This window comes from Thermobia domestica, chromosome 15, assembly GCF_964235325.1.
Source record: "Thermobia domestica chromosome 15, izTheDome1.hap1.1, whole genome shotgun sequence".
Classification (NCBI taxonomy): Eukaryota; Metazoa; Arthropoda; class Insecta; order Zygentoma; family Lepismatidae; genus Thermobia; species Thermobia domestica.
Genome location: NC_137468.1, coordinates 197060969 through 197078697, shown reverse-complemented (window position 1 = coordinate 197078697; position 17729 = coordinate 197060969). Strand labels below are relative to the sequence as shown.

Below are 17729 nucleotides of genomic sequence, written 5' to 3'. Positions count from 1 at the left end.
GACAGATTACGCCGGGGAAGTAGGACTCAGGTGGTTTCCCATACAAACAATGAATTTTAGTACTTCCACTTTTAGTATAAATTTGTATGCTCTGAAGATATTTCTTTCACTTAGTGTCTGATGAAGATAAAGTTAATTTGTCGAAACCGTTACAATGTATTTCAGTTTTTAATAAATAAGTGTATATACCCTGGTCAAAAGTGTTTATTATTCCTTTAGTGAGTTCCAGAGTCGTAGTGGATAGACTTGCAATTTCTCTGGGAAAAGTACAAGGAGTGGTATATTCTTGGAAGTAACTTCTTTTTAGAAGATTTTCTATAAAACGACTCCCGCAATTTTGCTCATATTTCATAAATAATTAGTTCATTAATAACTTAACAATACTAGGTAACTCATTTGTTTCGAAAAAAATATATGAGGAATAGTTTTTTTTTTTCTAGGAGTGAGTTTTTATTTTCCCTAAAACAACTCACGCGATATTGTTCATATTTCATAAATAATTTTTCATTAATAACCTCATAATATAACGTAACTCATTTGTACTGAAAAAATATACGAGGGGTACGCCTAGTTTATTCTTAGGGAGTGAGCTTTTTGTCGGGCGTTCGTCTCAAATTTTATTCACGCAATTTTCTTCATAATTCATAAATAAATATTTCAAAAATAACCTGAGAATATCGTATAACTTATTCATCCTGAAAAAATGTACAAGGGATAATTTATTCTAAACATTCCTAAAACATTTGCTTCTCCGTCCACACCATTACTTTAGAAAATTAATGAATATACAGGGTGTTTCAAAACAACACCGACAACGTTTGGGAGGTGATTCCTAACGCCAAGATAAGACGAAAAGTATAGTCCAAACTGGGCGCAGAAATGCTTTCTATAGGAGTTATAGGCTGCCGAAAACATGAAAAAAATGTACTTTAAAGATCCATAGCTCTAAAACTATGGGACCTACCGCAGTCGGGTCAAGACTTTACTTAGGAACTAGTATGTGCACTATCCAAATATGCATGTTTCAGAATCCTGCGGTGCTTCCGCAACAATTTTTATAGAGGTAGATGCTGAGTACTTCAAATTATATGCCCGTAGCCAAACCCCCTCTATAAAAATTGTTGCGTGAGTATCTTAGGATTCTGAAACATGTATTTTTGGATAACGCAAATATTAGTTCTTACGTGAAGTCTTGACCCAACTACGGTACGTCCCATAGTTTTGGAGCTATGGACTTTTAAACTTCATTTTTTCATATTTTCGGCAGCCTATAACTTCGAAAGGAAGCATTTGTGCATCCAGGATGGTCTATACTTTTCGCCCTATCTTGGTGTCAGGAATCGCCTCTCAAACATTGTCGGTGTTGTTTTGAAACACCCTGTATAATATTCTTCATAAGTTAATGTAAAGTAAACCCGTAAATACATAACATTACTTAACCGACTTAGTGTATTCGTAATTTATAAGTTAATTCGTATACAAGGAGTTTCTATAGAAAGTTTCAATTATCAGTTTGATTACTGGAATACACAGACTTCATTGATTTGATTCTTTGCCATTGAAATATATACTCTACTATGTGATTAGCCGAATAGCTAACACAATTTAAGCAAAAAGCCATTCCGATGAAGGCGATTTGATTATTTTGCCTGAAATATCGTTGAGAATTTGAAAGAGAAATATTGACACCATAGGAACACATCCAAGTCAGTATTATTTTATATTTAATATATGTCCTTTTACGTTCAATTAGCAAAACAGTTACTTAGTTGTTATATAGGCAGTGTGCTTATAACAAAATGTTGCCCCCCCCCCCCAAAAAAAAAAACAAACAAAAAAAAATCATGGAAGGACGACTTATTTGCCGCAACAAGAGAACTTATTAATCCCATAAATAAAAGCGTTGTAAACTAATAGTAAATAAAGAAACAAGAATTTTAAGAAAACTAATAATGGATCAAAAGACTAAAGTAAAAATGGATCTATATCTTGGCCAATAATTAGTCAAAATTTTTGAACGGCCCTAAATCGAGTTTTCCTATTTTCCACGGAATAAGCACATCATACTGACTTAACTGATAGTTTGGCTTTGGCTACACTGTATGTAGTTCTCCGGATATAAGGCATACAAGAAAATTTTTGACTGAAATACAATGGATCTTTTCATCTAAAAAGTAAAAGAAAAAAAAGAAAGAAATGCTATAGTTTCCACTTAAAGACCTATTTGTTTAAATTTAATCAGGTGTGTGTGTAACATTCAGCGCAAATACAGAAGTTTCCAATCGAGAATGATACCTACTAGCCTTTGTGGATGCTTTACTATTTTACTACACCACTGTATGTATGTTAGTATTGAAAAAAAGTTAGTGCAACTATTGTGCTTTGAAACTAACTGTTGTTAGTAAAAAAAAAAAAAAAATCTATTAGATGAAGTTTTGTTGTTTTTTCTTTAATTTTTGTTAAAAAAATCATTCTGCCAGGATCAGTGACATGCGATTGCCATAGAGAACATTGAGCTTTGTTTTTTTCATTCGTTACCTGAAGCTGGGATACCGCTTAACTTCTTTGCGAGGAGTGTCAGGGATCTCCAGCGGAAATTTGCAACCAGCAATTTTCTGCACTTTTTGTGAGGGTTCTTCGTTCTCTTCTGTCCGTCCTCGTTTTAACGAACCTTCCTTACCGCTTTCCCTTTGTAACGCCATCTGCAAAGCCACATTATTTTCTAACTGATCGTATTTAAGTCCTAACATATGTTTATCACTCTTTCTGGGGGTCTCTATCATATTATTTAGTTCGTCTTGCTGCTGTCTAGCCAATTCTTGGATTGCAGCTAAGCCTACTTGGTTAACGTTGATGTGGTCCCGAGGACCTTTACTTTTTACGTACCTTCCAAGTAAGTCTCTTTGCAAACTTGCTTGTCCCAGTTCCGCTAACACTTCATTCACATTTTTCAGCTCTTCTAGCGAGATCTCCTTTTTGCTTTTCTCCTTCGGTGGGATATTTTTCAGAAGATTTTGCTCTTCCAACAGTTTTTGAATTTCTTTCTCAAAATTAGGAATTTTCCCGTATTTCGCACTGTACGGTAACTTGCTGCCTGTTTCTGATTCACTTCCGGGTGATTGTACGTCTCGCGATGATGACGATGAATGTTTCGACTGAGCACTATCTTTCTTGCCGGCATTTCTGTCTGTCTGACAGGCATTGTCTTTCTTCAGCGATTTTTCACTCAACGTTGTCACTTGGGAATCGTTCCCGCCACCCGCACCGGGAGTTACACCACCACTTTTTGATCCCTCGCGATGAAGAGACGATTTTTTAGAAGCGTTTTCCGAAGAATGCACTTCACTTGGGGACTTGGCTTTTTTCTCTAAACTATATCTTTTACTGGCGGAGCCTGTATTGTTTATTTTACTCGGGGATTTTCGCTCACTGCTAACGTTCATACGTGGAGGACCCTGTTCAGACTTTTCTAAATGTCTTGGTCGACCAATATATTCAAAACTACCACAACTATCTCCCTTATACGATTCTTCTCCGTCATGTGGCAAAGGACTCGACACTACGCTACACGACGAGTCTACAAACATTGGTAACTCTGCTCCTAACTTATTTTCACCAGGCTTGCTCTTATGAGACTGGTCACTACTCACTTCACTTGTATGATGGTGTGGGGAGAAACTCCAGTCCTCATGGCTTCTCCGAGAGCTAGAAGAGTTTTTGCTGGAGCTGATTGCACCACGAGAGGGAGTCGACGGTGAAGGCCCAATGCTCGGAAAGCTACGGGAATTATCCTGTGGCGATGGTGTGACGCCTTTACTAAGACTACTGCCCGAGATGTTATTTCCTGCATAAGAATGAGGAATCATGTCATGGGAAGCTCTGGGCGAGTTCTCTAACGACGAAGGGTCTACTTGGATATCTGATGGGTACAGCCAGCGAGCCGTGTTCTCTGTGAAAGAAGGGACAGTAGGAGGTGACGGAGAGTCCGCATCGGTGTGAGAAGCGTCTGTTCGGCTGTAACTTTCATCAGAAGAACTGATACTGGGGGAGTGGTTGAGAGAACTGATTTCGTCAGCAGACGAATGAATTCGTGTCGACAAAAGATCTCTTGGCCCTGAAGCGCCTTGAAGACTTTCCTCCGAATAGTGACGCTGGAGATTTCGCAACTTCGTACGAATCATAGCTTCCTCCGGCTGACGGAATCGGTCCTTTGACAGTGGTGGAAGCATGGGGTGTCGCTGTTGTGGTTGATGGTGATGGTGGTGATGATGATGATGGTGACTATCTCTTTCTTTCACAGGAGGCTTTGGAAGAGGCTTTAAATAAGGTTTAATATCTGCAAGGTTATTACTGTTCTTTGAGCTGAAATGCTGAGAGGGTTTACTAATATCACCTCGTGGCCAAGGGGGAGTATAACGAGTTTCTATAGCTGCACTGTGCGATTGTGATCTTCCTTTGGAGTTGGAATAACTTTTAGGAGGCGATGTGCCACTGCCAAATCCTCCGCTATCGTCATGTAAAGGGCCACCACTAGAATGTCCATGCTTCTGAGATGATGAGGATGATTTATGGAATCCTTTGTTTTGCATTGGAAGAATCTTAATCATATTGGAGGGAAGAAGTGGTTCACATTCATTGCCGTCACCCTCACGTAGCGGTGGAAGTCTTGAAGCACCTCTGGATGGAACAGCCGGGGGGGCGCCTGAGTAGCTGGAGTTATCCTCCCTGTTGTTGGATGACAGGCGTTTGGACTTTGGAGTGGCGTCGCCTCCTGGGAAGGACCCACTGTGACTATTTCCCTGATTTTGTTGCATCTGGTGCACCAAAGCCAACGGAGTTGCCACACCGCCATACATGTTACCTGAAAATAGCAGAGAACAAATTACTTGGTTAGAATTTATAAACAATAATATCATAAGAGTATGTAAGTCATTTTATCCGTTAACATCACGGTTATGATACTGATAATGACACTAAACTAGATAAGAGCAAATTGATTTGCTAGTTTAATTTTAGGTTGATCATTTTTCAAGTTAAACATAGTTTCAGAAATAATTCCACGTAACTATTATATCTTTAGAGTACAATAAAATCATATAAACTCTGAATCAATAGTCGACATAAAATTTAACATAGGTACGTTAGAAGAGAATTTGCGTGTGTATTATTAATGTCAACGGTCCACTAGAGCATCTTCTTCTTCTATTATTATTATTACTATAGTAGTAGTAGTAGAAAAAGAAGAAGAAGAAGAAGAAGGCGTAAAGAGGAAGAGGTTATTGTGCTGCCAAAATGTCTTGAGCCGTGGCAAAAATGCGAACTAAAACTCACACCCTCACACACCTCGTGTTGACCCAATAAGGGTGCAGCTATTGCTAAGCGAGAGAAAGTGAGTGGAGTTTCTTCAGCCGATAGCAGCGCTTGCAACGGACGACTAGGGATCAAGTCAATGTAGTATATGTATAGCAGAAGACTGTTGAGTATGGAAGTTCTCAGCTGCGGCAAGTGACCTGCCAGTAATGGCAGAATACCTATGATGATGATGATGATGATACTTCTCGTATTAGTTATAACAATTTTAAGGGTGGATAAATTGAAATAACCAAAATATACAGTACAAGGATAGCTAGGCCTTACAAGTTAACCCATTACACGAACATGACAAAAACCCGAGTAATCATGAACTTCAAAATGTTTCACTTGGGAGAAACAGGAGTGCAAAAATTCACTCGGACATTTTTTTTTTCTTCTGAAAAGTCGCTGGTATCAACAAGAAAATACAGATTGAAAAAATACAGAAGGAAAATATATGGCATTTATAAAAAAAATAAGGAAGAAAAGTTAAAGAAAGTGTTTTCTACTCAGAAATGATTGAAATGACTGTACAAATACTTAGAAGTGTTCACTTTTGCTCCTCAAAATTCTTGTGAATTGTTTCAAAAATATATAATTTCAACGAATTTGCGCTGATAGCTGTCACTATTGTCAAGATCTGGATAAGGAATGGTATTTCGTAGAAATAGTTTATATGCTGTTTCTTACCTAAGTTTTGACCATCGTAACAGCTAGGAGGGAAAATGTAACGTTTAATATATTAAATAAAATAATTACGAATTTGGAGGAGCTAATGTGAGTTTATTGATGAGATTATTCTCCAAGAGATTTACATTACAATCTGTATGAATACTTTCCTCAGATTACCGAGAACAACATAACAATCTGAAGTAATAGGACAGAGCATCCGTCCTTGTTAGGAGGAGTCAAGAGATATAATTACCTAATGGTCAACTTCTCCGTATTTTACTAAATTACTTAACCTTTACACCCCGAAGGACGCAACAGCTTCATCAAGGCTTTGAACCTTAATAACTCAGCCCCTAATTAAGTTAAGAAGATAATTTTGGTATCAACGTATGAAGAATGAAGCTTGCCGCCGATATGCATTTTATGTACGTGGGGGGGTACCAGGACAGAGAATGGAGAGGGGTAAAATTAGTGTTTTTTGGAGGGAAATCCTCCCCTTTGGGAGTTGTCATAAAAAATTGTATATGAAGCTAATATCCTGCACTACAAGCTAATATCCTGCAAAAGTACTTGTTGTTCATAGGGGGAAGTAGGGAAGGGGCAAAGTTGGCCAATTTTTTCGAGTCTTAGTTTTTTGACGTAAATTACATTAAATTACATTTCTGGACAGTTCCATGTAAGACAAGATACCTTTTCACTTGACAAGATACTCTATGGTCTAGAAGCATGATTTTTGTTTCTTTATTTTCAACGGACAATAATAATAATAATAATAATAATAATAATAATAATAATAATAATAATAATAATAATAATAATAATAATAATAATAATAATAATAATAATAATAAAAAAATGATGTGCATGTAACGTGCTACTATGGTGGGTGGGGGATGGGGTGCAAATGTCAAATTCAATGAATTGTTACATAGCCAACAGTAGTTGTAAGTACTTTTTTTGTTTGCTATGAGTTTTTTTTTCGAATTTTTATCTCGCTTTGTATTGTGGCAGTTACAACCATTTTTTAAAAAATATTATTCCTTCCTAATAGGTGAACCGTAAAAATTATGCAGTTCCTCGCTATGAAGTTTCCGCCATTCACAGCACCGTTGGATTTGAATATTCGCATCTGGATTTTGATTTTCAAATACTGCGTTTTTCCCTCCACGTTTCGCAACCACACATACTCTGCACTAATGTACATAGTATCTTCTCTATTTTTACGTAATAAATTCAAAGAATACGTACAAATGTAACATATTAACTAACAAACTAACTCTATGGCCTATGGAACCCATTCTCAAAAGCTCTTTATTAATTTCTGTCCTTAGCCAACTAGATACAGTTTCTACTTTGTACTTCAATATTAAGATGGATCTCACAGAAATAGTTCTTCCATCTGCGTCTAGGTCTTCCTAATGGTCGTTTTCCGGTTGCATTTCCAGTTAAAATTTTGAAAGCGTTCCTAGTTTCTTCCATTCTGGCTACTTGACCTTCCCACCTGAGCCTGCTGGACTTGATGACCCTAACAATGTTTGGAGAACGTTTATATATATTTTGCAATTCCTCGTTATGAAGTTTCTGACATTCCGTATTCCCGTTTCTCTTGGGTCCTAATATTTGTCTTAGAATCTTGTTCTCAAATACTTTCAGTCTACGTTCTTCCCTTATAGTAAGAGACCATGTTTCGCATCCGTATAGAACAACAGGCATGATTATCGTTTTATATATTTTAAGCTTCAAATTCCTCGACAGAATTCGATACGATAAAAGATTATGAACTGCATACACTCCACGTTCTAAATCTCATGTCCATTTTACTTTCCTGAGGTTATCAAACGTAACATGTATTTAAATAAATCAAAACAGGTTAAGTAGAAAGCAGTAAATAAATTACTAACTAATTTTTGAAATCAAAAATTTAATTTTACCGGAATTCATACTTATATCAAGTAAGATAATTTTAAAATTCCCTCTGCTACTCAAGATCCGTAAGTTTGTATTTTTATATCTTGTTTAAAGTGACCAGTATAAGAAGTTATGAAATAGATTAAATTACGTGAAAGATTAGTTACATTTTCACTCTAACTTTTCTTCCCCTACCTTCCTTCTCCGCACATGTAATTAATACAACCAAGGAAGGTCACTCTACATTGCACTCTCTTAACCCCTTCACATATGACTTTTTTCGGAATTTTTTTGCAATGCTGTAAACATCTATGACTATTCTGGCGCTTACTTAAACTAACAGATGTTCACAAAGCACAGGAAACCTGTAAGCTTCTGCCTTCTATTGACAGCAAGCGGGATACAGCCGCTCAAACATCGAAGCGCGTGACACGCGTCAAAATACGGAAGTGAAAAGTGAAAAGCAACGCGTCCAGGGCGTCAAAATATGGCAAGGGGTTAATACACAAAAACACTTCCTTTCAGTAAAGCAAAAGACTCAATTGGTAGAGGCGTTTCTGCTTCCTATATTTACCTATTGTGATGTAGTATATAATGACCTTCCACTATTCTTTTGGCTAAATTGGAACGAATATACAACACATGCATTCAATTTATCTTTAATCTCTGTCGCTACGACCGTATTACCCCGGCATTGAATGGGCTTGGCTGGCTATTGCTCCACCTTTGGAGAAAACATCACATTTTAATATTCAGCATCGTTGCAAACAAGGCCCCTCCATATTTAAACAATAACTATCAATTCATTGGCCTTCACGGACGCTTATCTGACTAAAGTAGGTAATTCTTCGCTACTTCCTAAACAATCGCACAGAAACATACGGCAAATCATTCGTGCCTACTAATATCCGTCTCTGGAACAGTTTACCCTCCCAGTGTGAGAAATTTAAAATCAAAATCAAAATTTGCCCTAGAAACGAAAATCTTGCTAAAGTAGAACCTATCCACTAAACATACCCATTCTCTGATAAACATAACACAAAGCTTTTCAAAGATTTTTTCCAACTGTCATATTTGTATAGTTTTCTTATATTCTATGTTACATTATATTATATTTGTTGTGTAGTTATTCTTATATTGTGTTCTTAGTAAACATGTGTGTGTGTGTGTGTTTTGTGTTTATGTACACACGTGTCGAAGGTGAATCAATGTATCTTTTTTTTTTTTTTGTATCAAATAGTTTAAATAGTTTTCAATTTTTTGTTAGTAGTTAGGTATAAAAGAGGACCTTATGGCCCTAACCTCGCTGCTGTAGAAATAAAGGCAATACATAAATAATTATAATAATAATTTTTTAATCAAAAACTTTCTCATACAATATGTCTCACCCTTAATTGAAGGTATCATCAGAAATTATAGATTCACGAAGAGAATGGGTTTTTAAAATGTATGTATGTATGTATGTATGTATGTATGTATGTATGTATGTATGTATATATGTATATATATATATATATATCTATCTATCTATCTATCTATATATATATATATGTATATCTATCTATCTATCTATCTATCTATCTATATATATATATATATATATATATATATATATATATATATATATATATATATATATATATATGTGTGTGTGTGTGTGTGTGTGTGTGTGTGTGTGTGTGTGTGTGTGTGTGTGTGTGTGTGTGTGTGTGTGTGTGTGTGTGTGTGTGTGTGTGTGTGTGTGTGTGTGTGTGTGTGTGTGTGTGTGTGTGTGTGTGTGTGTGTGTGTGTGTGTGTGTGTGTGTGTGTGTGTGTGTGTGTGTGTGTGTGTGTGTGTGTGTGTGTGTGTGTGTGTGTGTGTGTGTGTGTGTGTGTACATATACACAATCATTCAATCATTGAATTTTCATCTCCAGAGGAATTTGTATTAATAAAATTGATTATTTCTTTGACTTTAGAAGGCAACCTGTTGAAATTAACTGTCAAACTCGAGACACACAGGGAGTAAGCAAATGTTATTCAAATACCAAAGAGTTAAAATTTGGAGTTCCTCAAGGTTCCATCTTAGGCCCTATTCTATTTTTAATATATATAAATGACTTGCCACAATGTTTAGACTCTGCTAAAATTGTTCTGTATGCTGACGATACAAATATATTAGTAACCGGAGAAACTTACGTTGACTTATGTAATGCAATAGATTCCACCATGTCTGCCGTCAGTGACTGGATGGATAGAAATAAACTAATACTAAGAAATAAATACAACAAAGTCTTCGTGCATGTGCTTTCACGTACTAAAAAAAAAACGAGATAAGAGAACGCCCTTGTGTAACAATTAACGGCAAAACGTTGAATTACGTTTCGGATAACAAATTTCTTGGTCTTTGGATGTCATATACATTAGATTGGAAATTCATATTCAAAAATTATCTAATAAATTGGCTCAAACCTGTTACATGTTAAAGCTTTTACGAAATAGTGTCAGTCAGCATTCTGTTCACAACTTATTTTGGACTATTTCATTCTATATTAAAATATGGTATTATATTTTGGGGATATACTGCACTGCTAAATTCCATATTCGTTTTACAAAAGAGAGCTTTAAGGTTTCTGACCGGAAGTAAACCTCGAACTTCTTGTAAACCTCTATTTAAATTTCTTGAAATCTTAACTCTTCCATGTTTATGTATATATGAACTTCTAAAATTTGTAAGAAAAGATATACAGATAGGTACAAGCAGCTTCCGGTTGAACTCAGATATTCATATGCATAATACAAGACAAGCGGCGGGTCTTCATGTAGAGTCCTCACGTTTAAAAGCGCATAAGAATAGTACATTTCATATGGCAGTGAATATTTATAACAAGCTTCCTTCCACTTTAAAAAACAAAACATCCAGTTTCAATAAAGCAGTCAAGTACTACCTACTCGAGCACTGTTTCTATTCTGAAGAATTAGAAGAATATCTCGCCTGTAGTAAATAAGGTTTAAAGTATATATATTTTGTATATCTATAATGTAAGGTTTTATTAACTGTTATGTTGTTTTATATCGATGTATGTAAATTAGAATAATGAAAAATGTACTTTTTTTTTTTTTAACTTAAATTGACTTTATTTTAGTATTGAATGTAGATTTAAATGTATACATGTGTACACATTCAGTGCTCTTGTGACGTGTCCAACTCATACGTTCACGTTGTGAACAATTTGTATGAAAAATGATTAAAATAAATACAATACAATAAAATAAACTTTTTTTTTTTTTATCATGTGAATCTTGATAGCGTTCATCACAGCCGAAACCTATATTAAGTAAGAAAGTATAGAGATTTATCTTCACTACATCGGGAGAAGTGGTTTGTTCCTTTTTTTATATATTTCTGTATCTTCTGTAGCGTCGTATGTATCTATTAGTGAAATCTTTCTGTACACGAAAAAAAAAAAAAAAATAAGGTGTTGAAACAACACAAAATGTGGTGTTAGTTTCACTTGTGGCCATGATCCACTCACCGCTCTGTTGACCTATAAATGTTTTCAGACAATTCACAAGTTTATAAAACTATTATTGTGACCGATTACAGAGAACATATAACGTTATTCGTTACTTGGTATAATACCAAATATACTGCGGAAAGCTTTGCTTTTATCAAACAATAAAAAACTAATGCAAATACCCTCAGCCATTCTGATATGATCGGAAGGCGATGTCCTTGGTGCTAAATTAACACACAAGTAACACACTAAAGTAGTAGACATTTTGTGTTGTTTCAACACCTCATTTTTTGCTGTGTAGTAATTACGATCAGAATTATAACTGAATTAATATCGGAGCACACTTGCATTCACCCTTTTCCTAAATGATAGGTATTATATCTTAAACCAAAATATATATATACCTGTATAATTTTATATATACTAACAATCTACGTGCAAATAAGCATTGCTTCTAGTATTAACTCTTGCAGCACGCAAATCAAACGTGGCGAAATATTATTAAAAGTAGCTCTGATAAACAGCAAAAGAATAACTAACGGCATTTTATAAAATATTTATATTTACAAAATAATAATAATTAGTAAAATATTTCTTCGAAAACTAGCTACTTGTCTGAACTAAAAGTATTATTATTATTATTACATAGCGTAATGTACAAAATATGCTCAAATTTTTCTATAATAAGACTACATCAGTAAATGATATCTCTCACTAGAACAAGAATAAATTAAAGGAAATCATCTCACTACAAAATGCAAATAGTGTTTTATATATATATATTAAATAATGTTTACGTAGGAAAATAAAAATGGTACCTATTAGTACATATTTCTCATGCACATGGAAAACTGAAGATTTTCTTGTAACTTGTCTAGCAGAGAAAATATATTTACATAAGCTTATCAAACGCATGCTGTAGTCGAGCACTACCGTAGATGAATCTTACCTGGAGATACATTTCCTATTCATGAGAGTTCGAAACTTGAACATCAAACAGAAGTAAAGAGAAGACATTGTAAGCTACATCTTACACACAAAAGGATAACCATCAGTATCTTTTTATCATTTTTCTTTTGTTTTCTGTTTCACCAGAAGTTGCAAGAAACACTTTCACAACCAATGCTTTCAACTACTGTTTTATCTTGCTTTCAAATGTTAATTATAGTTGCGACAGTTTGGCTCTGAAACATACAGGGTGTTACAGAAATGTATCTTAATATTTTGGGAGGAGATTCCTTACATCAAAATAAGAGAAAAAGTTCATATGGACCTGTGCTCAAAAGTGGATAGTTTCGGAGTTATAGTGTGCCGAAAACGTGAAACAAGTTAAACTTTGAAAGTTCATAGTTCCACTACTGTGGGACCTATCGTAGTCGGGTCAAGACATCACTGAGGAACTGATTTGTGGACTATTCAAATATCCATGTTTAAGAATGCTCCAGTACTTGCATAGCAATTTTTAGAGAGAGAGATGGAGAGTGATCAAGTACTCCCAAATAGCCTCTCTAAAAATGATTGTCCAAGTGCTGGAGGTTCTGAAAGATGGATATTTGGATAGTTTACATACTAGTTCCTCAGTAATGTCCTGACTCGATTACAATCGGTCCTATAGTAGTGGAACTATGGACCTTTAGAGTTCTTTTTTGCGTTTTCGACACCCTATAACCACGAAAATATGCACTTCCGACCACAGGTCTATATTGAACTTTTTTTTTTCCTTATTTTGATGTGAGGAATCTATTCCCAAAATATTGTGATATATTTTTGGAACGCCCTGTATACATAGTGTACAGAATACAGAGTAGTGTGTAGTTCCTATAATATGCATAGCACAATGATGGCCAAATGGTAGTCCACGAATAAAAATGACAAAATATATTATTTTTTCCTTTTTTTAACTCTGCGTATAAGAAGAGAGTATTGGCCACCAGAGTGTACTTGAATTAAGATGAATTTTAATTGTGAAATTGTTTGATTAAATTCTGCAAAGTAATGACATTGGTACCGGACTTTTTTTTTCAATCAGATTTTGTAGAGTTTGTGTCAACTATTGATAGCTCAGGTCTAGATTAGACACACGAAACAAGAAGCAGGATACAGAGAATACAACGAATATTCAGAAACAGTATCCGCATTACATACATTCAGTGAACAGTCGCCTAAGGGAAGGGGAGGGGTGTGCAAGGAAAATGGATTCCAAGTAGGGTTCTTACTTTGTCCTAGCCCCGCAGTGCATTAGAGACTGGTCATCACTGCCATACAGGATCTTAACAATGTAAGGAAACAATTTTTAATCACCTTCAAAGTTTATATATTATATTATCTCCATTCAGCACAATATTTTCATCTGTTGGATTACAGATTTCTATTAATTATCCTGAATAGCAAAAGGAAAATAATTTTAAAACAAACGAAAGATACAATGAAATTAGAAGAAAATGTTTATTATATAGTAAATTTATGCTTCTTATTTGTCTGTTGTTAATTTTTACCTATGTTTTATTTGTTATTTCATGAAAATGTTCTTTCAAGTTCTGGGCTTTCGACATCTATGGCCATTTAGCCGGTCACGTATGAGTGATGACGTTCCTCGATGACCACATTATTCGAGGAACAGGACTGAGGGGAAAAAAAAAAGGATTGGGGGAGGAAGGAAGCGGCCTGGGACCTGTATGCTAAGTACCATCCCGGCATTTGCCTAGCATGAATGAGAGAAACCGCCTGAGAAAGCTTTTTCGGCCGAGTGTCCCCGGGAATCGAACCTGGGACCGCTCACACTAAAAGCGAGAGCGTTAGCTTGTACACCACGTGGAGCCACACGTTTTTCTATGGCAACAATCTCACTTTACATACAGGATGGGCCATTTAATTGGATGTGCCCTTGTGTCTTCTTGACAGAAAACGATGAAATTGTATATGAAGCCAATATCAACAAAGGGAAATCGTTTGACATACTCTACAATACCATGTGACTAACAGAGTCGTCAACCCAACACAAAGTTGCATTGTTTTTCAAACAACCCTACGTCAGAATATTATATATATCATATTTACATGTTAAACGAAAATTTACAATGCCATATTTATTACTCCATGTTCCAGTATCATAAACATTTAAAGTTTGGTGAACTCTACAATAGTAATAAAGTAACTGAGAACGAACGGTGTAATATGTATCTAAAGTATCTTTCTATCGAATACTTTGATGATCAAATGACGTACTTCGAATTGACTTTTTTAAAGGTTTTATTTTGAAAAAAAATTGCTTAAACAAGTGTTATATCTAAGGATTTATATGGTTTCCAATAGCTGAGGCTTGGAATTTTTGGAAATATTTTAATTAACTGTGATTTTACTTGATGGCAATGCTTTATTTGTCAATAGTTTTCAGAAAAAGATACACTTTCACTGTACATTCTGGTGTTAAAATGCCTCGAAACAAGAAAGAAAAAAAAAAAGTAACACTGCACTGCTGAGAGAACTTTTATGAAATGTTGTGACTGTTCGGCTTCTGAAATTTTTTTCCTTTTTTATAAGTCTCGGAAAAGGATACAAAATCCTGATAAATGAAAAAAAAAAAAAGTATTATTTCTCAAAATGTACCTGTATTCCTCCGTTGGTAGCCACAACGGAAATTGAATATATAGAAAATGTAAAATTCCAAAAGTGTGAGGCCATCACGCCTACATGGCATGACTATGGTAAGATTAGACACAAATCAACTCATATGCAAAGTTTTGTTGTTTTGAAGAGAAGAGCTGTATCGTAATGTATTTTGTCCACAGATTCCGAAAATGACTTTCAAAATGTTGTATTGTGTCAGGATTTTTCACAAATCACTAAAATGTGAAAATTGAAAAAACGTGTATTTTTAAATGATTTTGATTTATATATATATATAACCGTTTGTAACATGCTCAGCAGCATTTAGGTGGACGGAATGATTGTGTAAGGCCAGAAATACATATTTCAAAGCATACACACTTAACATTCACCGCTGGGCTCCACTTGAAACTTCCTCTTTTTGGATGTTATTCAGTGTTCTCCCATATTACAGTCTCTTTTTAACATCCAACAATAGTCGACTATCATATGGACAGTTCACCTTCCCGGTATCACTTTTCCGTCAGTTTTATGTCCTGGTGGAAACGCTAGAAATGTTCTTCCGTAAAATCACCAAGAGTGTGAGGAGAGTAATTTAGATAAGTACGAAGAAAGTGCATTTTCACGCTCATGTTATAACCAAGCACTTTATAAGATTCCAACATCTCATCGACTAAAACGCTGTAATTTTCAGCCTTCGTGTTCCCTAAAAAGTGTGTACCACATTTCTAAATGCAGTCCATGCCTGCAATTCGGTTGTACTCATAGTTTTCTTGAATGTTTTTTCCGCCATCAATTCTCTTATTTGTGGGCCTGAAAAAAGTCCAGCTTTGATTTTTTTTTTTTTTTCAGACGTGATTGATGGAAACCAAGATACTGATAGCATTTACTGTGTCTGCTTAAAGCTGTCACGAATTGCTCCATTAAACCTAGCTTTATGTGTAACGGTGGTAACAGAATTCTCATGGGATCAACTAGTGGAACTGAAACAATGTTCCTTTCTGCAGGTATAAAGGTAAGTCTGGCTGGCCACTGCATCCAAACCCAATGTTTAGTTCTTGTTCTGGAGACCCTTTCATACAAAAAGCAAGGGTATTTTGTGTACCCTGCTTGTGGCCGAGCAATATTCCATGCACTTTGAAATCTCCGCATACAGACCACTCATAATGTTTGTATTACACCTTTCCAGCAGAAATTTTAGATTTTCGTACGTCTCTTTGATGGTCACCGAATGTGCTATTGGAATGGATCTTAGTGTTGTGTAATAAAACACCTTTTAAGCGGCTATAAACATAAATTATATATCAATGTCTTTAAAAGGCGTGTTTGTTTAATTTTCACATTTTCGTGATTTGTGAAAGAAAAAAAAAACTGACGTAATGCAGAACTTTGACGGTCATTTTCGGAATCTGCAGAAAAAATGCATTCCGACACACCATTTTATTTCAAAACAAGACAAAAGTTGAAAAAAAATGCATATCAGTGAATGCACCAGGCAAGGCAAACCTGTAGAAAGCGTCATTTCTTCGTTTGTGAACTATAAAAACAAAGGAAACTTCTGACCAGAGTATATACACAGAGTTAGTGTCTGATGAAGATAATGCTAAGTTGTCGAAATCGTTACATTATATTTTAGTTTTTAATAAATAAGTGTATTTACTCTAGTCAGAAGTGTTTATTATTCCTTTAATGAATTCCAGAGCCGTGATGGATAGAGTTGCATATGAAAAACAAACTACTGAAAGGAAAGAAATCAAGGATGTCTGCAAAATTATATAAGTTTGTTTCAACATTTGCATCTATTTTATCACATCCTTTTAAATCATACTTTTGCACTAATCTGATAAAGTTTCAAAGGTTAAAGATTGTTTTATTTCCTTCTTTACCTTTCCTGTTTTTTTCTTCTCCAAAAATGTCAGGTAGTGGTGAGTCTTTTTTTTTAAGTTTCGATAAGATTATGGAAATGAGTACTTTGTACAAAATTATGATCATTGCGTTACAATTAATTTTCCATTTTTCGCTTAAAACTACTTTCAAATTGTTTTGTACTTGGAAATACCTAAATCTAAAAGGCTAGTTTCTTGCAACTTCTTGACATGTTGTCAGAGGAGAGGAAAAAAAAATGTGTATAAATAGCACAGCTGAAGCGTAATGGAACTTCATGTCAAGTAAAAGCTGGATTACACAACTAAATGTGTCTAGCAGGATGGCAAGCAATCTGTAGAACAAGCCAAGAATGATAGGAAAAAAACACAAGACAATACTTACACCCTCCTTAACAATACAGACTACACTTTCAAAAATCTACAGATGCGAAAGGACAGTAACTACACAATAACATATCCATCACACAATCAGGTATAGAATTATCACATTCACTGTCCACATAACAGAAGACAAGACAAGTCTCTAATAGCTGTGAGTATACAGGCTTCATTTGCTGTGAATAATGCTCTGTGTGCATAACTATCCATTGTGCTAATTGATTTATGCTATTTTTTTTTTAAATCTTATTTGTGGAGAATAAAATCTGAAGAGCTACAGAGAAGAATTAAAAGAATTTGTAGTACATCTTGCAGTGGTGCCCCCCCCCCCCCCCAATTGTCTAACCGTAGGTGTTCTTCCATGAAAAATAATCTTTTCGATTAATTTTTACACTCCCTCAAACATATTTATACATATTTTTTAACCCCC

General features: G+C 35.1%; 1 protein-coding gene across 1 annotated transcript in view; it reads right to left on the bottom strand.

The window, feature by feature from the left end:
- Positions 1-17729, bottom strand: part of rut (adenylate cyclase rutabaga) — a gene marked incomplete in the record, with an annotated part of 698554 nt that overhangs the window by 36755 nt on the left and 644070 nt on the right. Inside the window, 1 exon segment of the mRNA XM_081741008.1 lies at positions 2539-4861. Within this exon segment, the coding sequence (XP_081597134.1) occupies positions 2539-4861 (2323 nt within the window).